The sequence below is a fragment of the Pseudorca crassidens genome, chromosome 13 (assembly GCF_039906515.1).
Source record: "Pseudorca crassidens isolate mPseCra1 chromosome 13, mPseCra1.hap1, whole genome shotgun sequence".
Taxonomy (NCBI): domain Eukaryota; kingdom Metazoa; phylum Chordata; class Mammalia; order Artiodactyla; family Delphinidae; genus Pseudorca; species Pseudorca crassidens.
The window spans coordinates 21,353,420-21,377,769 of NC_090308.1; the positions used below are offsets into that span (position 1 = coordinate 21,353,420).

At 39.0% G+C, this 24,350-nt stretch overlaps 1 protein-coding gene across 2 annotated transcripts in view; it reads right to left on the reverse strand.

Moving 5' to 3' along the window:
- AIG1 (androgen induced 1) overlaps positions 1-24,350 on the reverse strand; it is a 233,841-nt gene that overhangs the window by 160,976 nt on the left and 48,515 nt on the right. For both annotated transcript variants that reach the window (XM_067701908.1, XM_067701909.1), the window contains exon 2: positions 8,363-8,518. In XM_067701908.1, coding sequence (XP_067558009.1) covers positions 8,363-8,518 — 156 coding nt within the window. The remainder of the gene's footprint in view (positions 1-8,362; positions 8,519-24,350) is intronic.

Sequence of the window (24,350 nt, forward strand, 5' to 3'; positions counted from 1 at the left end):
TATTTATTGCTGTGTTGGGTCTTCCTTGCTGCACGCGGGCTTTCTCTAGATGCGGTGAGCGGGGGCTACTCTTCATTGTGGTGCGCGAGCTTCTCATTTTGGTGGCTTCTCTTGCTGCGGAGCACGGGCTCTAGGCGCGCGGGCTGCAGTAGTTGTGGCTCACGGGCTTAGTTCTCTGTGGCATGTGGGATCTTCCCGGACCAGGGCTCGAACCCATGTTCCCTGTATTGGCAGGTGGATTCTTAACCACTGCGCCATCAGAGAAGTCTTGGAGGGGTCATATTTTTGAGAACAAGAATCATATACATTATTAATGTTATTGAATTAACATTATTTATGTTAATTGTTAATAGTAGAATTAATTAACAAGTCTACTTTTTTCTCCATTACATATTTCAAATACATATCTTACTTATGTATATAAATATGGGAAGAAGATATCTTCCTTTTCTGAGATATATTTGTGGCCTTTTTGCCTAGAGAGAGTGGGAACTCTGTGAGATGGTATACAGAACACGACAATTCTCTACGATTTCTAGGGGACTATTATTAAAGGCAGATTTTTACTCACTGAACCCGGTTGCTGGACTAAAGCAGGGCTACCTCTGACAAATTTCACATGGAGTTTCAGAAAATGAACATAAGCCATCTAGTCAGTTGTGTAACGTATGTGATTTTCTTTGAGAAGAACTTCTTCAAATGTCAGATTTAGACAGTTGTTCATGAAAATACTGCTGAGAATGCACCAAAAAATGGTATTGGCAGAAAATGAATGGGAAAAATTTGCCTTTCTTGGCTAAGATAGAAAATGTCTATGATTAGTTTCGTCAGTTTTACAATATCTATTTCTTATATCAACATAAACAATAAATAACCTAAAATTCTATTAGTTTTTATTTACTTTACATTTAATTATTATTCTCAAGATTTGTTACTTATAATATTTCTTGAAACTAGTGATTTTGTTTGGGCAGCAGTGTGCCTAACTCATGAGGATAAATCATAATTAATTGAAGTCCTCATGGTGACCTCATTCCCTTCGTCTTCTACTTGCTTTCCCAGCATTCCATGCAGCCAGTTCTAGCCATGTGACAGTCAAATGAGATGCATGGGGAAATTGGCTGATGGAGCTTCTGGGAAAGGTTCATTGGTACGATGAAGAGACAAACACTTAGGGAGAGCTCCCTTAAGAGTGTCTTCCTCTCCCTGCCTTGAACATGGGTGCAAAGCATATGAATGTTTGGTGGTTTATCAACCCTTTTGAGATTGTAGGTAGCATGTTCAAAGACAAAAAGCCAAGACTCTGGAGACAGAAAAGTGGAAAACAGAAAATGCATAAGCCTTAAATGACAATACTGAGCAATACAGCCCGGAAACTACCTGCTCATAGGCTTCTTGTTTATCTTTATTGCTTAAGCCACGGTTGGTTGGATATTCACTAAAAAAATACTGAATTATTTACACGTTGCTTCTGATGCTTGGGTTATAGCAGTAAATTAGACACACAATCTCCCTAACCTCATAGGGCAGGTGTCAAGTCAGAGAAGACATACAGTAGAAATAAAAGAATAAACATATAATGTGCCAGGTAGCAGTAACAATGAAGGAGAATATAAAGTAAGTTAAGGGCATACAGAATGACAGAGGGAGGCTGATTTATAAAGGTTATTCATGGAAGATTTTCTGAGGTGGGATAATTTGAGTAGAGACCTGAATGAAGTGAAAGAGTGAGCCAGGTGAATATCTGGGGGTGTTCTGTTACTTGCAGCTGAAGAGTATCACTAACTTACACATCCAATATGTTTTTTAGTTATTCTTCAAAACAGAGCTCCAATATCATCATTTCTGGGAAGTCTTCCAGGACCTCCCACTCAGTAAAGCCAATCCTTTCCTCTTATGGGCTACTTCTGTACCTGCACGTGTTGTTATACTCATCATGTTACCTTTTAATTTACTTGTTGATATGGCTTATAAAGTCACCTTCTCTAAACTGGGAGACCCTGAAAGGCAAGATCAGTTCTTAGTGACCACTATACGGCTCCTGGCACTCAGTACCTGCTACACCTAGCAAGCTCCAGGTACCTGCAAATAACTACTGACTTGACTAGAACTTCTGTCCTTTGATGTTCTGGATATAAATGTGTGGTTTTCATTGTAGAGTGATTAAAAGTAGGCACCTACAGTAAAATTTCTGTCAAAGTGTGGTTATTTTTTGTGTTGAAGATATTTGTCTTGCAAGCTGACAACTCTGAGTTGGCGTGAATGTGTACGAATTAAATAGTTCACCAAGGCAGAAAATCTTTGGTTTTCATTTAGGAGAGAAGAATATATAAGATGGTCAAGAAGCAACCTGGTTCTCTACCGGGAACATCTGTCTAGTCATATTATGCCCTTGGTCTTTGGAAAAGGCATTCAAAAAGGTGAGTTTAAGACAATTCACCTAGGTTAGGTTATGACAGTCTTCGGAACATTTTTCAGAAGACTGAAGAATGGGATGGGAGGTAAAGGCTCCTTTTGCTAAGGAATGAATGAATCCTCATCTCCGAACCTCCCCTTAGGCAACTCAGCTCACACTCATTTCAGCACAGGGCAAAAGCCTATGACTGACTCAACCCCAAATGAACTGGGTTTAACCATAAAATATGACCTTGCTGATATTTATATTTTTAACTTCAAAGGTGAAGAGAAAGAAAAAGGGCATTTGAAGAAACTTATAACCTCAGCGAAGGCTTAAAGAAAATAGAAAAGAGTTTGATTTTAGGTACCTGTGTGAAAATTTAATAAAGAGAGGATCAGGAGATATTAAGTGTATTAAATCCCAAGTTTCCCCTTAATATCAAAACAGAAAGAAAAGCTTTTGTTTACAATCTCAAATAGAATCAAATTCCCTTCCTTTGTGTGTTACATTAACAGACATTAATATTAGTAACTAATATTCATTACTAAGTTTGCTTTCCATTTAAGCCAATCTCTTACCCTTAAAAATCGGAAATGAAAATAACGTTTTCTTAAATCGTAGAGGTATGACAATCTAAATTTATATGCATCACAAAAGTTTTCTGAAGGATGGCTTAGAGTTAGCTAGTATATCAACAAATGAAGACTTTGAGGAATCTCCTTCTGAAAATAATTGCTAGATACGTTTGCTTTGAGTGTGCATTTGAAATTTCAAACTCCATTTTCCACGTTTCCTAACGTGATTATAACACCAGAAAGAGTTAACAAAGAGCTCTGAGACTCAACTCAGATGAAAAGCTCAAATTCCAGAAAAGTTCATCGCGGCACATGCTCGTTTGCTCAGGACACCCTGGATCCCATCCTAGGTTAGAACAGATCCAAATTTCCAGGACCTTCTCAGACCCACTGCTTCTTTACTGAGACAGGTACATCCTCATCTTCACCCACCCATCAAGGTTAGCGAAGCAGCAACCCAGCATCTGCTCTAGAGTAACCCAAGTGAGCCCAGGCACAGAGGTGTACTGGAGAGGTGGTGAGATCTGATTATGTGCGTCACGCAGCTGAGCAGCTGTGGAGGAACGGGATGCACAGACTCGAATTCACGGAAAATATCTAATTGTTCTTCGTCGTTCAATGGGCTGCTTGGGATAGCAGTTGGAGACACAGTTGGGAGTTTTGAAAGAGGCAATTTCATACTCATCATACTCATTGTGTGCTACTCTTTCTCTTTTTCTCTTTTTGGTTGAAAGCCTCAGCGTTAGTCTCCTAACTAGAAGAGTATCTGCCAGCACAAAAGTCAATGAACTCACAGGAGACAAAAGACATTCTTGGTTTGATTGCTCCTAATAAACTTCAGTGCTTCCAGACCACATAATGTCATAGAATTATTTGTAATGCTTCTTTAAAGGGGGGGACAGCGTTCAGAAATGAACTGCACATGGTAAGAAGAGCCTCCCAGGGGTTATCCCTGCAAAAATGAGCTGCAAGGCTTTGGGAGTGGTGGTGGTTTCCGGCCATTAGCGTTACTAATCAAGGCCAGCTTTGCATTTACGGGAATCTACACAAATCAGGATGATACATGCTATGTTCACTCAAGCAGACCTGCCTGATTTCTTCAAGGTTACGCTGAAACAAAGCCTTAGCCCAATTATCTTGGATTGGAATGCTTCATTATTTTAATATATCCTTGAGAGAGAGAGAGAGAGAGGAGAGAGAGTACATGAAGTAGACACACATCAGGTCCATGGGTCACAAAATCATATTTAGTGCTTCATGCCCACATAAAGCAATTACTGTCGGCTCGTTACTGGAGGAAGCATTAGTGGAGAAAATACAAATCCTAGATAACCTACCAGGTCTTTCTTGCTGCCATAGTTACAGCTGAGGTGAGAGAGAGAGAGACAATGGGAGTGCCAGAAAAGCTCGGGCCTAAGAGGTCTCTTTGGGAAACTTTGAGCAGACGTGCTACATTCAGCTGCCATTCCGCCCTCTTTTTATGCCCATTGCCTTTTTGCCCTGTACCAGGAAGCAAAAATAACATTGCTTTGCCCCCCGCAAACTTGTGGTTGACAAACAGAAGGCGTGGAGCTGAGCAAACCAGGAGAAGATGGCAGAGGAAGTCCTCTGTGAGGTTGGCAGTCACTAGGCAGTCAGAGCCTGGAGGTCTCTGGGGACCGACCGCAGGCTTCTAAGTGGAGCCTCTGTACCTTCCTCCTTAGGATGCTTGAGCCATGCCCCAGGCTCTCTGGGCATAGTTTGCCCTTTAGGATCTTGACTGTGTCAACCAACAGGGTACAAGCTGTTGAATTACAAATGTTATAACCAATCATTTGCACACATAGGCATTCTTACATTACAGATCCTACAGGTCCTGGGCATTACTGCTCTTCCTGTCCTTCTGATATAATGAACTCTTTGGGCCAGGCACCTCCCTCCCAGGCCGGGAGCCACAGGAAGAGTAAAGACGACACCACTTCAGGTGATTCCTAATGGCATTGCTTCAGGAAGGATACATACGTTAACAAGGAAGAAAATCTTAAGTGGTAAAACTACCATGGAATTCCAGACCCTACTGAGCAGCTGGGGGAGATGGAGGAGTTACAGAAGTCATAGCAACGATTACGGCTCGGGCTTCCCTGGTGGCGCAGTGGTTGAGAGTCCGCCTGCTGATGCAGGGGACGCGGGTTCGTGCCCCGGTCCGGGAAGATCCCACGTGCCGCGGAGCCTGTGCTCTGCAACGGAAGAGGCCACAGCAGTGAGAGGCCCGCATACTGCATTAGGGCTCCTTGGAAAGGAAAGCTGGGAAATAACCATGGGGAAAGATAGGCAAAAAATCATTAAATTGCATGTTTTAATGCAAAAAATATTTTGGATAAAAATGATTATAAAGAACCAAATTCATATCCTCTGTAAATATGACTTCACAATAAAATTAATGGGGTCTAGGAAGAAGGCATTAACAGCTTTTTGCCTCAGAATGAATTTCTGTGCATTAGAGTGAGAAATCAGGTAAACAGATACAAAACATCAAATGACAGAGTAAGGAGCAATGGAAAATGTAAGGAAATTATGGGCCAGGATTCTTCTTAATATTAAAGAGAGAGACAGAAAGAGAAAAAGAGAGGAAGGAGTGGGGAGGAGGCTCCAAAAAGGTCAGGAAAAATAAAAGGCCAGTGACTGTAAAAGGGAAAATGACTCATAATAACAGGGAAAATTATGAAAAACATAAATATTGACTATAAAATACCAGTGGGCAAGAGAAAAATAAGAGTTAAAGAAATCATTGAAACCGCACATCTCTGATTCATTATTTGTTCTTTAAATTCTTCTGTGAAGCTCATCAGCTAGGAAAGGTACATTATGTGATGAAAATATAATATTATGATTTCTGACTTAAAAAGGGGGTGAAATTAAAGGCATTATTACTTCTCTTCCCTCTTCTAAAACACACAGAAAACAACAAAAATTGTGAGGCACAAAGGAAAATATCAGATGTAATCAAACAAACAAGCAAACAAAAAAGGCTCCCATTCTTTTACAAACCATAAAGCATACACACACGGGCTGAATTCAGGAAGGATGCTGAAAGCTGACAAGTATCTCAAGTCTCAAGCAGGAGCAAAAAGTTTTTGGCTAAAGTAATGTCATAAATGTCTAAAGGGCATATGCAATGAGCCTTTGGTGAGAGTGGCAAGACATACAACTGAAGCTCACAGAGACACAGTTTGACACCACATCACAGAAGGGGAGGCAGAGCTAAGAGAAATGGTTAATATTATATTCCTATTTACCTTTGTATTGTGTTATTATTATATTCCTTCTAGCCAAGGAAGACTTCCAGAGTCAGTGACATGCCTATGGAAATTCCAAGGGAGTAAGGGAACTTCCCTCGTGGTCCAGTGGCTATGACTCCACGCTCCCAATGCAGGGGGCCCAGGTTCAATCCCTGGTCAGGGAACTAGATCCCACAGGCTGCAACTAAGAGTTTGCATGCCACAACTAAAAGATCCTGCATGCTGCAACTAAAAAAAAAAAAAAAAAAAGAAGAAGAAGAAGAAAAAAAATTCCAAGGGGGTAAGCCAGTAAAAAGTAACAAAATATACAGACTTGGATTTTCTAGATAATTCTTTCATGCAGAAAGTTTAGTCTTTACAGTTTATACCAATGGAAATTTTCTCTCAGACGAGTATTCTGATAGAAGGTGTTTGCATTTTATAAGGCAAATCCAGAGAAGGAAATATCAAATATATTATGTAAAGCATTTAACTCTGTTATGTTAAGCAACAGAGTTTGAGAGATTTGGTAGATGGCTTCAATCTGAGCAACTATCTAGGTTTTCAGAGGGTAAGGATGAGGAATGAACAGAGAAGTGTGACCAGATTACACTACTCTCCTTGTGTTGTTGTCAAGAGCTGAGGGTTACTTCATCCGAGAAAACACAACTCAGTACATAGAAAAAGCAATTCAGTGATAGTCTGGGTGTCCACTGACTGGTCTTAGAACAAGCACGTAGAGGTTTCTGCCAGGTATAAATAAGAGTCATTGCAAGGATTTATTTTTTAAAAGTTTTTTTTTTTTTTTGGCTGAGTTGGGTATTTGTTGTTGTGTGCGGGCTTTCTCTGGTTGCAGTGCACGGGCTTCTCATTTTGGTGGCTTCTCTTGTTGTAGAGCATGGGCTCTAGGCAGGCAGGCTTCAGTATTTGCAGCATGTGGGCTCAGTAGTTGCAGCACACGGGCCCTAGAGTGCATGGGCTTCAGTAGTTGCGGTACGTGGGCTCAGGAGTTGTGGCTCTCAGGATCCAGAGTGCAGGCTCAGGAGTTGTGGTGCACGGGCTTAGTTGCCCTGCGGTATGTGAGATCTTACCAGACCAGGGATTGAACCCGCGTCCCCTGCATTGGCAGGCAGATTCTTAATCACTGAGCTACCAGGGAAGTCCTGGAAGGATTTAAAAAACAACTTTCTGACTCTGCCTACAGAGGACCTTGGACTTGGTACATGGGTTTCTATTTTTCCCAGAAATCAGGTGGCCAATGAAAGTTCTGAATTTGAATTAGATAACACACTCTTAATTGTTCTCACAATTTACAAGCATTCTCTCATTCTTCTCCTGGCTATACACAGGTTAAAATCTATAGAATCTCATGGGGCCCCAGCCCTTTAAAGAAACATGGTTTATGTACAGACAATGGATGATTAACAGATCTGTAAAGGAAGTTAAGCTAAGGAGGGAATCTAACTGAAAACAATGAAAATCAACGAAGCCAGAAGAGACCCAAACATTAAGCAGCATTTACTTAAGTGATATTAGCTAATGGCACCGCTGGGTAAGTGAAGAAGCATGAGCTAATACTGACTTCCTCTCCCAAGTTCAAAACTACCAGAATGGTCACAGACCCACGGAACATACATTTCAAGTTTGGGCTGCTTAAGAAACGGCTATGGGTTGAACTGTGTCCCCCTAAAATTCACACGTCGAAGTCCTAACTCCTAGTGTCTCGGAATGTGACCGTATTTGGAGGCAGGGTCTTTAATGAGGCAATTGAGATTGAATGAGTTCATTGAGGGGCTCTGGTCAGTATGACTCGGGTCCTTTTAAGAAGGGGAGACTGGGAGACGGATACACACAGAGGGAAAAGCATGTGAAGACACAAGGAGAAGGAGGCCCTTTACAAGCCAAGGAGAGGCCTCGGAAGCAATCAAACCTGCAGACACCTGGATCTCAGACTTCCAGCCTCCAGAACCGTGAGAGAATAAATTTCTGCTGCTTAAGCTACTCAGTCTGAGGTGCTTTGTTATGGCAGTCCCAATACGGAAGCCTAGAATGAGCCCTTTTCTCCCTCTTAGAAGTCTGATGTAAGACCCAAGTTTCTTTTGTGGTTAAATGCTTTTGTACGTCATACTCACAATCCCAACAGGAAAGGCCAATACAGCCAGCATCCAGTCCCGGAGAGAGATGAGCTTCTTGAGCTGCCTCTCTTGTTCTTGGCTCCCACTTCCTCTAGTCAGGAGACTGGAAAGATCGGTCAGGACACAGATGCCAAAAAAGACAGCTTGAATAACCTGGAGGGAGACAATGATTGGTATTAGTCAATAAGATCGAAAGAAACCCAAGCTGTAGGACAGCAAACAAGCTACACCTCTGCAACATGACACAGGGTAAAAGAGGATCAGATGCACACTTCAAGAGCTATTAGCCCTGCAAACCGAAAAAGAGTCAGACATTTACAACTTGCTACCATAGGTGAGAAAATTCATCTTAAAAACACTGCTTCCATTTTTGCACACCTAAGGACAAATGCAAAACATGCATGGACAGAAAGGGGTATCAGTTCTCAAATGACATGTCCCTTATTTTAAAACATCACATCTGTGGTTTAGTAATATTGACTAGTGTGATTTAACAAACATCTAAAAAGTGCAAAGAAAAAGACTTAAAAAAGATCAGTAGGGCTTCCCTGGTGGTGCAGTGGTTAAGACTCCGCCTGCCAATGCAGGGGACACAGGTTCGAGCCCTGGTCCGGGAAGATCTCACATGCCGCGGAGCAACTAAGCCCGTGCGCCACAACTACTGAGCCTGTGCTCTAGAGCCCGTGAGCCACAACTACTGAGCTCACGTGCTGCAACTACTGAAGCCCATGCACCTAGAGCCCGTGCTCCACACAAGAGAAGCCACCGCAATGAGAAGCCCGTGCACCGCAACGAACAGTAGCCCCGGCTCACTGCAACTAGAGAAAGCCTGCATGCAGCAATGAAGACCCAACACAGCCAAAAATAAATAAATAAAATAAATAAATTTTAAAAAGATCAATAATAAACGAGACAATTTATTCTGAATGTGAAGAAACCTTCCTATGATTTAATCTCTTAGAGTCAAAATTTTTTCTACCAAAGGAAGTGGTAGAAAGCTTCTAGTCCTTGAGTCATAGAGAAATCAACTGAATACAATAATCAGGACTGAAATGGAGCAATTTTCTGTTGTCAAACTTGAACTAAATGACCTCCTTCTCAGGTTTTCAATCTTTATGAAATAAAATCTGTCCAAAGTAATGTAAACTTAGATACCCACACCATTTTCCCAAATAATGTACAACAACCACTTGTACATTCCCCAATCAATTACAAATTGAATTACTGACATCAGCTATGTTTACTTGGACTATCACAGAGAGAGAACATTGAAACGCTAGAGCCCAGTTATTTGTGAAATTCCTAAAGTGGGGATAAAAGTATTGATGATCCCTTGCCTCGAGTGAAGGCAGGCAGCATACTGTAATACAGCTTGGCAGATGATAATTCAAATTACGGAAAGGGCAAAAAATATATTCCCTAGGCTCAAAGTCATACCCATTTAGCACCAAGAATAGATTCAGGGGAATTTTTCTGATTTCGTTTACAAGAAATAATTTACTGATGATTTATTTGTAAAAGATAGAACTTTACTCATTATGTTTAGCAAACGTAACAAAATAATTTTTTTAGTGAATTATGATCTTGGCAGTGGAACAAGTCTGTGAAAGCTCTGTTCCTTCCTGAGGCACAGAACAAAGGGAAGAAGGACCCTCAAAGTTACCCTCAGCAAAGCACTGACATACTCAGATGGTTAAACTCTTATCTTAGCCACTTTGAAAGTTCCCAGTAATGGAGATTCCACCACCAGTTTTAGTCAAATAAACAAAAATCCTGCAGTATTTTTTACGTCTAATACACCAGGCTCTTCTGAACTCAACAGATCCTGCTATTATCAGTCATGCTTAGTCAGAATAATGTTCTATTCTTCTTCATAATTTAGGCTATCTTTTGCCTTCAATGACGTAGGGGTTCTTGCTTTTCTACAACCAGAAAAAACAGAGGAGAAGTTAAGACTGCCACCTTGAGCATGGCACAATTAAAGTGTTGTCAAGAATCATGCTGTGATGACCAGAAATGATTTAAATGACTCAGAGAATAATTTCCTACTTGGGAAAATTTTCCATAGCACATCTTAGGACTTTAGATGTTAGATCTTTATGTCAACCCTAATGGGGGTTGAGAAACTGGAGTGGCCATACTGGGGAATAATAATCTCTATGACAATCTGGCAGTGAACATATTAAAAGGTGTCCTACCTGATCGATAACCAGGGAAATGCAAATTTAGATAGCATTTCTCATCCATGTAACTACTCACAAGTTAATTCTGAGAGTACCAAGTATTATAAGGATGGAGAATAACCAGAATCCTTATGGTGGGAGTGCAAATTGGGAAAACCATTTTGAAGAACAATTGGCAATATCTAGTAATTTAAAGATGCATATACTCTTTTATCTAGTGACTTCACTATGAAGTCACATTTACATGAAAGTTAAATTTAACATTCATTGCTTCAGAAAAATGGCACAATCTAAATATCTCTTAATAGTTGACTAGATAAATAAATCATGCTATAGTCACACAATGGAATTCTAAGCACACATCAATTTTTCATTCTCACAACAAAACACTAAACAAACAAAAACGGAAACAAAAAATGCTGCGTATTGACACCATTAAAATAAATTTCAAAAAATGCAAAGATAAATTTAAAGATGCATGTATATGAAGTAAAATATGAAGAAACACATGGAATTAATAACAGTAAATTTAGGTACCTCTACAAGGAGGATAAGATTGAGGAAAGCACACAAGGGCCTCAACTATATCAGTATTTTATTTCTTAAGTTGATTATTGGGTATACAGAAGTGTAATCAAATGCTGAAAATCTGTGAAAAAGAGGAAATCTTGAAAGTCACTACAGAAAAAAGACATCATGTACAGAAAAGTAAAGATAAAAATTATCTCAGACTTCTTGTATAAAACAACACAAGCCAGAAAACAGTAAAATGATATCTTTAAAGTGCTTAAGGAAAAACTGTCAAAGGTGAAAGACATTTTCAGACAAATAGAAGCTGAGAGAATTCATTGCCAATAGCCTTTCACTATAAGAATGTAAAAGGAATTGAGAATATGATACCAAATATAACTTCAAATCTACACTAAGCAGCGACAGTTGCTAAAATAGTAAATATGTGGATAACTATAAAAGATTTATCTTCTAATTTGTTTTAATTTTTAAAAGATATTGACTATTTAAAGCAAAAATATAACAATATACTGTGAGGTCTTAAACATAGTTAGAAATAAAATTATGACTATAATAGTACAAAAGACAAAAAGGAATGGAAGGCATACTGCTGTTGAATTCTTAGTTACATATAAGGTGGTATAATATTATTTGGTAGAAGACAGTGATAAGTTAAAGATGCATATAGTAAACCCTAGAGTGACCACTGAAACAACAAATTTGGCAAACAACATTTGCCAAATTTAGAAGATTAATGGTACTATGAAATCTTATACTTCTCTACAGCTGATTCCTTTTCTTACTCTTTTTATCCACTGGTGTCATCTAACACAGCAGTCCCCTCACTATTACCTGTTGGCTACCCTGTCACTGTCTGTAGGTCTCTCCACTGGCTCTCCCCTGCTTATGACCACAGTATGGCCGCCATGCCTGAACTGCTGTGGAAGACTTCCCCAAAGTGAGTATGTGGAAATCAAAGAAAGGAGGTACCAAAAACAATTTTCACCTGATTTCCAAACATCAGGAGACAGAGAGAGAATTGTTGGGTTTTGTTAGGGTTGGTTTTTGTTTGTTTGTTTTTGTTTTGTTTTTTTAACACACACTGGCTAATCCTCAAAATGTAATACCTAAAAATTATGGAACAGGCCATCATTCCCTGCAGAGAAGCAAGGATTGACTTTTGGTTATTTGCTAGTTTAAGAAGCAGTTAGCCAGAACTGTTAAACCAGTTTAGATTTCTGCTACTTTGTTAAAACTTGATTTGAGCTGACAGCTAACAAATCACATTAGAGACATTTTACTCTTTTGCCTATATATATCATGTTGTCCATTGTAACTTAAAATTCATTAAGTTAAGAATGTGAAAGTCACATGGAGATGCACAAGTGAATCTTACGTAGGGTTACCTTGAAGCATTATTCAGCCCCAGCCATTCTGCAGAGCTGGCATTTCCAAACCATCAACCCAGCATGACACATATACACCATCTGGCTTTGAGTTCTTAGCAGGCTGGTTGCTCTTATTATTTTGTATCATCATGTGTAGAAATGAAGTGGTCAAATGTACCATATCTCTCCAAGAAATATAAATAGAAATCTATCAGAATGAAAAAAAAAAAATCCCAGGATATTTTTGAGTCATTCTAGCATTTGCTCCTCTAGAATGTTCTCTACTGTTTAATTCGCTCTGCATCTTCTCTCCGCCCCCTCAATTCTCCCTGTCAGAAATCACAACTTGTTTACTGAGTCATTTTAGGTTTAGGTTCATTTCCACAAATGTGGAAATGTACCAAAGTTCCATTCATAGCTTTATCTTTTTTACACGAGTTGTTTTTATTAAATTAATTTAACATTATTTTCCTTTTTTCTCTGGAATGCACTAAACTATTACAATTCTGTTTGTACTAGAGGGCAAATTCATTAAATTTCTAACATTTACTCCCAAACATACATGATATAGTTTATCCAGAATGGGTTTTATTTCACTTCACTAGGTCATCTTCGATATCCTCATTTATATGTAATTGTACCAAAGCTACAGTCTATATATCAAGTTATATCATTACTTCAGTTGTTAATTTTTACATTTCAGCCTAATTGGCCAAACTCAGGCAAGAACCAAGGATGCACCAAAATAAGAAAAGCAGCACCTTAAGTAAGAAATGGAATCACTATTTGTATGAATTTTTAAAGACAGTACAGCTGTCTTGACCTTTGGGAGTAAGATTTCCAGTAACTTGTATCTATCACAAACTGCATTTTGATTATATTGTACTTTCATAAGATTAATGCAAAGAGTACCACAGTGTTTGTTTTGAAGACTTTGCTTAATTTAAAGTTAATTTTAGACACGGCAGACAGAGGAAATAAGAAGGCAGAACTCTGAGGGGTGGCAATGAAATTGGAGTGACGTGGATCATGGAATGAAGGAAAACTGTGGAGAGAACAGATGGGAAAAAGGCAGTGAGATTTATAGGTGTCATAAGGGAAGGCCTAAAGGAGTCTTCTGTATGAGGACAGAGCAAGGGGAGATGATACAGAAGAAATGAAAAATCTATCTAAACTCTTTTGTAATTAGTGTACAATATTATGTATAGTAAATGTACATGTAATCTAGAAAAGAATAGTAGAATAGAAAGAAAGGAAAGAGAGAGAGAGAGAGAGAGGAAGAGAGAGAGAGGGAGGGAGGGAGGAAGGAAGAAAAGAAAAGAAAAGAAATGTGACGCATGCCCATGTAACATACATGGATGTCTTGTATCTGTGTAATTTCTCCTATACAGAAGGGTGAATAACACATTTGGAAAAATGGTGTGAGTTGGAGGTCTTCCTGTACCTCACACAGTCATATATCATGTGGTACTGTATAGCATAAACAGTTATTTTATTGTCAGTTCATAAAAATTTCAATGCAGTTCTTGCCTAAAAGCAATCCATGGCAATTTGTGTGTTCAGTGAAGAGTGAATTTGACTGAAAGGAGTTAAACACCATGTTGAAAGAATACAAGAGCTAAAAAATAGCAATACCATAACACACAATCTTCTAAGGGACTCCCCCTCCATTCCACAAATGCCTTACTTTTTAATACTGCGCAACTCCTTCTTATTATCAAGATCAAGAGTGAATCCCAAACGTATTTCGACACCAAGGGGCAGTGACTCAGTATGAAATCAGATGACTGAATTCTGCAAGGATTCTTTTGCATTTGCTTCCAGTGCCTTCCTTGACTGAGACATCTGAACATCTGTGGCAATACTACAGTATACAGTCCATCAGTTACATGGAAGCCATGATCAGTTACACGTTTGAATGTTACTCTGTAGAGAAATAAATGCATTTAAAAGCACCACAAGTTCTCTCTGCCTCCTTCATCCACTTAGACTATACCCATCAGATGTACTGCCTGGTGAATTTTCCGTTACTACCCTTGGAGAGAGTTAGCCTGAACAAGACAATACGGTTCTCTCACTCTAATGACTGTAACTTTATTTTTCTAAATCCGCCATTTAAGTGATGTGCTTTAAGCCCAAGCATTTTCAAGGAATCTTCACCACAAACATTTCTGAGGAGATGGACTCATTGCATCATCAAGCCCGTGGTTTTCAGAATGTGATTTAGAGTCCTTGCCCATGTACACAGACATTTACCTCATACTGCTCTATCTCATTACTGAAAATCGATGAGGTCAGCCATAAGTCACCACTGGCTAGCAATCCATTCAGACAGACAGAAAGAAAAATAAGCTTTTCAGTCAGAAATAATGCACTTAGATAAGCAGCTTTGGAAAGGAAAGCTTTTCCACAAAATTCGTTACAATATCACAGAATCATTTTCAATATCTAAGCAAGGAGAACAGTCATCTAAAGAAAACATTTGGATGTGCTTCACAAAGTGATGGGTGCAATCATGCCATGTTCCAGCACCATCCTGATAACAGCACTGCAGGGATCTTCCCAGAGATTCCATTCTAATCTGCAAATACGACAGAAAATTTCCCTCGGGTGTTTTCACGGTGCTACACTGACATTAGAAGTTACTCAAAACTTTTATAGGTTTAAAGATTTTTTTCAACTATTAGTATTAATCCTTTCAAATACTGAATTAAACACACCATTGATTTATTTAACAAATATTTATTGATTACTACATACAAAACACTTAGTAAACTACTAACACAGACTATTAAATGATTGTACATTGTGCGGCAAACGTGAATGTACTTAGAAGTGTCTAACCTCTAACTTAGTGGCACCTGCATTTGCTAAATGCACAATAACAGTGGTGAACAGTTATTTAAAGAAAAAAATGTTGTAACTTTAATAACACAAATCTGTTCTGAAGTGCATTAAATTTTCTAACACTGTAAAATCGATTTTATCTGACTAAATTTTTACTTGTGGTAACAATTTACTGCAGCAGAAGATGATTTAAGTGCCAAACATAATCATTAGTTAAAGAGTTAGATAAATCTGAAACCTAAATAAAAAAGGACCTGAATTAAGACCAAATCAGATCTTAAGTAGTAAGTTGACATAGAATCATAACCCATGCACAATCTGTATATAACAAACTAAACTACATGTATTAAGAGCATATACATCTGCAGGTAAAGTTGTATTAATAAAGGCGATTAGGAAAACATGGCCCCTGTCCACAGACGTTTCTATTTTAATATTTATGAATCTATTGATTCTGATATAACGTTGAGTCTACATAGAGACTATGTCTGCCTAATTGTACACAAATACTTGGCAGGGAACTGAATGGTTAAAATACTCACAAAAGCAGCTCCCTGTTTCTAGATGCTGCCTTCTGCCTTCAGAAACAGGGTCTTCCACACAAAGCTTCTGGATGGGCTCTGAAAGGTCTCACTCCCTAACAGATAATATTTTCTATTTTTAACTCAAACTGGCCATTGTGGTACCACATTAATTTGTTTAATATATCATTTTGAAGTTTACTGGTGCAGAGACTGAAAGGTATAAGATGAACCATTCTTTTCATTTCTATTCTCCACTAGTTCCTCTATGACTCCATAATATTTTGCCTCTAGATTAAGAGTATTTAGAAAATCCCAGGGTTCTTATAGTTTGAGAAAGCATGAAGCTAGTGCTGGAAGGGTCCTACCGCCAATCAACTCAAGTGCCAATGTAAAATCTAGAAAAAATGAAAGGTCTCTAAGACATTTTATAATTACATTAATGATACAGAAAAGTCTGATAATATCAATTGTGGAAGATGATGTGGAACAATGCTAGAGGGAGTATATTTTGGTTCAATCACTTTGGAAAATAATGGCATTATCTAGTAAAGTTGAGGATGCATATACCTATGAATGGTCTTATGTATGTCTCCTGGTACCTAGAGTATACAACATGGAATGAGAATGGAGTTTTAGGTATATGCTTCTGTCCTTCAGATGGGTATGAAATTTTTAAAAGTTAGAAGTGGTACTGTTATTAGGAAACTAAGAAATACATTACAGTTCTCAATTACTTAGGTAACAAAGTAAATACGACCATTACTTTCTTCACAAAGTTATCACCTTATGTTTCTATTGAGAAACAACCTATTCTTATAGCTTTAAAATAGTTGACCCTTGAACAACATGGGTTTGAACTGCCCGAGTCCATTTATACACGGATTTTTTTCAGTAGTGAATACTACATACTACATGATCCGCAGTTGGGTGAATCCACAGATGAGGAACCTTGGATACAAAGGGCTGACTATAAAGTTATACATGGGTGTTTCTATTGCATGGGGTTTTGCGCCCCTAACTCCTACCTTATTCAAGGGTCAACTGTAACTTAATGGACATAATTTTGAGTCATAACTAAATTGTAACACGATTTTCTTGTACTTTACAAACTGGTGACATTTAGAACACTGGATGTGTAAGTTTATGCTACGTTTTATATTTTTTGTTGACTTTTTTTAAGTAGGGTAAGTTTAATATAAAGAATGATTAGGCTATCATAGGAGAGTATTAGATGTAAACAGAATGCTAGAGGGTGCCCCAGGGCTCAGGGAGAGTACCCAAGGAAAGAAGAACTTGGAAGAAGCCCCCTCCCCAAGGATGGGCTTCAGACCTCACTAGAGAAGGTGTGTTTGCAGCCAGTTGGATGGTGGAGAAATTCTCCACCAAGAAGCAGCCTTCCCAGGTAAAGGGGGCCTCTGCTGATGGGCAGGTGCACAAGAGTTGAGTGACCACTGTGGGCAGGAGACCTGGTGCAGGTGGTGCTCTTGTTGGAAGAGCTGCAGGGACTCCACATTCCCTGCCTGTGGCTGGGCCAGAACGATACTAAATGTCCTTCTACCCACACAGCTGACCACTGGGGCAGCAGCTGGAATCAGTAAGTGAAGTTCCATCCTCCTGCAATGTTCCTTCAGTGCCCTTTACTGAGAAAGCTCAACATTATCCTCAATGTGAAGGAGAAATGCTTAAAAAGTTATGGAAGAGCAGGTATTATAGGGTGAATTTGGAGCCGAGAGACAATAGATATCTCATTTAATTCACCATGACTTCCCTGATATTTAATAGTGTTGCTGACAATATTTTAGTTATTCTAATGAAATGCTAAGAATGAGGGAAGGACATTTGCTTTTAATTACTCAGATAGATGGTCTGACCTATCTCTTGACTTTGGGTCATTTAATTATTTTATGCCACCTTCTATAGATAGTACACCAGGAAAACTGATGGAGATATTATTGTAACACTTTAAATATGATGCAACATTCAAAGTGGTCAAATTTGCTACTAATTTGTGGTACTTGTGTTCAATAGAGAAGGCTGAAGTGAAAGACCAGAGCTAAAATTTGCATGCATATTGAAAATTAACCAATCTCTACCATACCTTTCCTATTCATATCTGAATTGTTTATAATGACAAAAAAAATCAAACAACCCAAATGTGCACAGACTCAACCATGGATAAACAGAGGTATTAAAAAAAAAATACAGCAGTGAAAATAAATTACCTAGAGTTACATATATCAACACAGATGACTGCACAAGCATAACACTGAACAATAAAAGCAAATCTTAAAAGACCGAAAAAGTATCACACTATTTAGATAAAGTTCTAAAAGAAATGAAAAAAAAACAACCCCACAATATTAGACCAGGGACACACATGTGGTAAAACTATAAGGAAAAGCAAGACAAGAATAACAATAAAATGCTACCTAGAGCAAGTTAGAGTCCCCCTCTCCCTGCCCCAATATGCATTTCAGGTCACCTTTTATTTTTTTTGCCACTTGATTCAAGTGTAATGAAATCATCATTAGTGTTGCTGTTTTATAAATGCCTGACTTTCTTGTAGACACATGGCGGCAGGGTTAGGTTTTAGTTCAATGTCGTATCCCTAGGGACTGGCACAACATCTGGGGTGTAGTATTAACACACATTTACTAATTACAGAATTAACGACAGTGGCAAAGACAGCTGAGTGGAGAAGAGAGGGGACCTGACTTGGGGCCAGTAGAAGGATGGCCGGGAAATGCTGGGGGCCCTATAAAGAAGGAGATCACACAGCTATATTTCAACTGAGCTGCACTGTTTTATTACAGGTGTCCCCCGCTCTCCGAAAGTAGAGTGTTCGTATGAACCTCTCAAAAGCTGAAAAAGTAAAGCAGAGAAGCAATTACCTTAGGACACATCTTGCTAACAGATGCACAAAATAAACTGACATAAAGCACAGATGCTCACAGACACAGTTCAAAGCTATGGTGGCTTGATGCTGTGATACTGAATGTACTTCCAGGGGAAGAAGCTTGGCAATGCCATTCTCACTGCTCAGGAGCATCTATAATAACTCACTGTAAAACAAATGCTAAACGTTCTTTCCACTTTTCATCTTTTTTTTTTTTCCATAAAAGTGAAAGTCCTCTATGGATTTCTTTCAGTTAGGGAAAACAGGTACTTTCATAAAAGCCAAGTGGTGTACAGTGAGCTCTGGAAAATCGGGGGGTACCTGCAATTTTTTCCAGTCGTGCTCAGTGCCCCAGTCACAAGGCACGTAAACGGACCTAATGGGTATGAGCGTCGGCCAGGCAAACCCACAAGGTGCTAGGGCAGTGAGGGTGCCCGGAGCTGAATAACTAAAGCGCTAGATCACAGGGTTTAGAGTGGTTAGAGAAAAACAGGGGAGGGATACAGCATGAGCTATTTTTTGGCGGCGGGGATGAGTCACAGGTCCGGTAGGAGTGAACACGTTGAATGATGGGAGAATGTGATCCAAGAATGAGCTAGAGGTCAAGCTGTTCTCAATGACCAGCAGACCCAGGGATGGCTGTGGCAAGAGGATCCTGGGCGGTTATGATAAGAGTCAGGGGAGTTGAGGAGAAAAAAAGTACCGTGAGGAGGGAACTTCATGCACTGATGTGATTGTAAATGTCTGGGACAAAGAAAAATTAAAAAAGAATTTGGAACCAAAATGCGCAGAAGCATAGGTTCTAAAAAAATATCAGAGATAATTTAGAAACCTATCAATTAAGTGTATCAATATAAAATATATGTTTATAAAACAGTGAACAGCAACTGAGCGCCTTGCAGCAATAGAAATACAAGCAATGGCATTTTTCCTTTCAGTTACATTAAGGTAATACATCTTCTTTTGACTTTGTCACATTTCTGTTCTCATAAACATACAAAGTGTGTGTTTAAAAGCTAATAAATAGTAAAAACCCACCAGCAGCCAAGGCTGTACACGGACAGAACAAAAGAAAATAATGAATATACCCCATAAAGGGGTAAAGGCAGTCTCAACACTTTTATTGTGGATGGGATAATGAAGGAAAATCCAAAATCTTCTGGAGTTCCGACAGGTATTAATAAAAATACACAGTTCTTCTTCTAAAAACAGTATTCATCTGGAAACTTCTCCCGACAGATTCCGATTCAGTACCACCCATTAAGAAATCAAAATAAATTTAAAAGTATAAAATCAAGGAGAAACAGCCTAAGAGTTCCAAAAACTCAGAAAACACATATTTTATGTTGCTTCATAAGGTACATTAACTTTGAAAGCTAGCAATAATTTCCTCACCAGAATAACAAATAAATGAAAATAATCTGTTGCTGGTTAGAAATCAGAAAGTATACTAAATTTTATATCAGGAAGCACACTAAAATTTATAGATGGCTGTCTTTTTTTATTTTTCAGGATCATTTTCTTAAAAAATAATTAATTAATTATTTATTTTTTAAACATCTTTATTGGAGTATAATTGCTTTACAATGGTGTGTTAGTTTCTGCTTTATAACAAAGTGAATCAGCTATACATATATATATATCCCCATATCTCCTCACTCTTGCGTCTCCCTCCCACCCTCCCTATCCCACCCCTCTAGGTGGTCACAAAGCACCGAGCTGATCTCCCTGTGCTATGTGGCTGCTTCCCAGTAGCTATCTATTTTACATTTGGTTTTGCTGTGTCCTTACATGGCAGAAGGGTCAAGAGACCTCTGTGGGGTCTCTTTTATAAGGGTACTAATCTCATTCACTAGGGCTCCATTATCATGACCTAATCACCCCAAAGATTCCACCTCTTAATACCATCACCTTGAGGGTTATGATTTCAACATATGAATTTCGGGGGAGGGAGACACAAAAATTTAGTCCATAGAAAACGTAAAGTTGTAGTATGCTCACTCATTCTGAAGGAAAAAATATATATACGTTTCATTCTTAACATTACATGGATGTTCAACTTACAGTCAATAAGTCTCTTGATCAGAACGCAGCAGCTGAAGGTTGATGTTTCAAACTGGTAAATGCTAGAAGAAATCACGTAGAAATATGGTGGGCAAATAACAGCTAATCTAGCCATCTTTTCTGTTGTGACTGACATCAGATGCTAGAACTGAATTGAAAATCGTATCTACAGGTGTTCATCAAATTATGTCAAATTTATAGATTGACCACGAGGAAGCTTATGTATAGTATATATAACATCTGCTTTGGCTATTTTAAAAAAATCCATTATTGATTTTGAGCCCAGGACAGAATATACTTTTGTGACAACAAAATATTATGAATGAAATCTCCCCAAATGAAGAATCAGAAAAGTCTTTCTTTTTAGTGGCCTTCTTTTCCTTTGTTATGCTGTGATTGTGCTAATCACACCAAGCAGTGCTCTGAACAGGGTTTACAGGTAGGGACGAAGGCCTCTGCCCAAGACTCTTTATCTAGGTACAAGCCTCAAATCCCAAACACTGGAGGAAGAAGGGATAAGCCACTTAGATAACTAAGTCCAAAGTGTTCATGAGCTACTGCAAACACGTAACTGTTTTCCCCTTTATCTTAAGTGAAGGCTCCACAGTTTTGCAAAGCCTACCTTCCTCTGGGAGTATAGGAAGCGTAGTGCTTCAGTGCTGTTCTCTTCCATCCACAGTATATGCATCTATCATGATCAGGACCAGCTGCCTGTGCGCTTCTGGATTAGTGGTTGTTACCCATGCGCAGAAGTGGATTTTACTCCACTTAACTCATAACTCAGGTATCGCTCTAGAGATGGATACATCTTGAGAGGGCAGCATATTATGAAAATTATTCCATACTTTTGAATTGCTTTGTCTTCCAAAACCTTTGATTTAAAGATATATGTGGCAGAGTTTATGACATGTTTGATATTTAAATGGAGCACATATGGGCAAAAATCTAAGTTGCTCTGGTAGCCAGCATGCTCCCAGACATGAGCTTAGAAATGTGTTACTAAGTGATGAAGAGAAAGTACTATGAAAATTCTTTCTTTGGAACTCTCTCCCGAAGCTCCCTATAGGGGTGGCATTGGCAGTGTTTTTCTTTAGGTCTCTCATTCCCTCTTTGTTGTAAAACTCTTAATAGGATATTATGATTTCGTTACTTATTACCACTACCAAATCATAAGGCAATAAATGATAGGTCTTGGGGTTATGCTACTAAATTAATTCCTTTGTTTAATTCATTTTTATTTTTTATGTTATTGTAGTAAGACCACTTAACAGGAGATCTACCCTCTTACCAATTTTAAGTGTACCACACAGTATTATTAATTACCGGCACAATGTTGTAAAAAAGGTCTAGAATTCATTCACCTTCCGTAACTGAAACTTCATACCTGTTGATTAGCAACTCCTCATTTCCCCCTCTGCCCACCGCCTAGCAGCCACCATTCTACTCTCTTCTATGAATCTGATGATTTTAGATGCCTTGTGTACGTGGAATCATGCAGTATTTGTCCTTCTGTGACTGGCATATTTCACTTAGCATAATGTGTCAAGCTACTAAACTAAGGTCTTTAAATTGAATAAATATAGTCAACACGTGAAAAGGCTCTCTACAGATACATAATGACAAAAGCATGTTTACACAAACCATTTTCTGGAAGGTGTCTTTTATATAGAAAAATTGGCCCCTGTCTTAAGTCCAATCAACAGGTCTGTCTTATCTTAACGTTGAAAGCATATTGTAAATAATGTATACATCTATTTTAGTAATATTATAATCTCTGTGGACCCAAATTCCTTTGGTGTTTTTCCAAATCACATAGTAAATACAGAGATTGAGATGACTACTTCTACTTGAACACTATAATGAAACATTCTGCACAGGGCTGCAGGTAACCAGCTCCAGTGATGCCCAAATCATCTTTGTGCCTGAATCAATCTCTGATAGGAAAATACTTTAAATTTTTCATGTCATGAGGACAACATTTAGAAAAAATGTGTGTGTGTGTGTATGTGTGTGTGTGTGTGTTTGGTAGTCACCACAATTGAACAGGTTGTAAAGGCTATACATGAAATATACCCCAATCAAATTTTGCACCCAAAATCATGATATACTGCATTTTTCCAAAAGCGTGTTACAGTAATATAATGATCATCTATATGGTAGTCTACAAGATCTAATGTGCTTTTATATAGTTGTTATGCAAGTTGGCCTTTCCCCCTTTCCCACTGGATATCCCTTCTCAGTCTCTTTGCTAGTTCCTCCCAAACTTCTCAACCTCTAAACTCTGCGTACCCCAGGGCTCAGATACTGCACTGCTTCTCTTTTCCAGCCACATTCACTACACTGGAGATCTGATCCAGTCTCCTGACTTTGAATACCATCTCTGCGATAAGGACTCCTATCCACAGTTACATCTCTAGCCCAGACCTCCCCCTTGAAGTCCAACTATCTATTCTACATCCTCACTCGAATGTTTCAAATAGGCATCTCAAAGTTCACAGGTCCAACATCAAACTCCTTGTGTTCCCCCATAAAGATGCTCCTCCCACAGTCATCCTCATCTCCATGGATGGCAACTTTGACTTCATAGTAACGCAGCCCCCAAGCTCTGCTCATGCAATTCATTAGCAAATCCTGATGGCCCTAGTTTAAAAAATCATCTCCGGAGTCTGACACTTTGTACCACTTCTAGTGCTACCTCCACGGTCCGTGTCACCACCAACTCTCCCCTAGATTGCTGGAAAAGCTCCCATCTGACCACCTTGCTTTTCTGCCTTTCTCCACTCTATCCTCCACAGCAGCCAGAACGAGGTTGTGAAAAGTCAGATCATGTCACTCTGCTCAAAGTCCTTCAAAAGCTTCCTATCTCATGTGCAGTAAAAGCCAAAGTCCTCGATAGCATGTTCCACAAGGCCCTTCCCTGTCTCCTGCCACTGGCCCCCTCCCTCACCCTGCTCCAGCCCCAGTGCTCTCCTCTTTGGAGCCTCTAAACTTGCTGTTTCCTTGAACTACTCACTCACTGTCTTCATTCAAACATTAGCTTGCAGTGAGGCCTTCCCTGTAACTCTCTGTAAAATGTCCACCCCTCCTCCCCAGTGACACTGCCTAGTTCTCTTCTCTGCCTTTTCTTTTTCTTTACAAGAAACATTTTTTATATCCTCCCCTTTCTCTCCCTAGAATCTGATATCCTTGAAGGTTGGGATTTGTTGTATATGTTATCCCCTGGAGCTCAATAAATACTTGCCAAATGAATGAATGAATAATCAAATTTTAACTCTTTTTGTCTTCTTGCTTAGAATACGGTGGCCTGGCCTGCTCAAAATCATTCAACCAGTATGTTTTGCAGGCTGACTGTGAACCCAGGTCTTTTGATAGAAAGCTCATCCTCTTTCTACCAATGCTTGCTAATTAACTTGTAATACCACATTCTTACCATCTCAGGGGGTGGGCCTGGTTTTCTGATTACTCACTTTTAACCCCAAATATCTACCAGTGCATGTCTCAACAGAAGAACATAAAAAATGTTCACTCAGAGAAGATGGTAACCACTTCCTGTCTATATTGTGAGCCCATCAA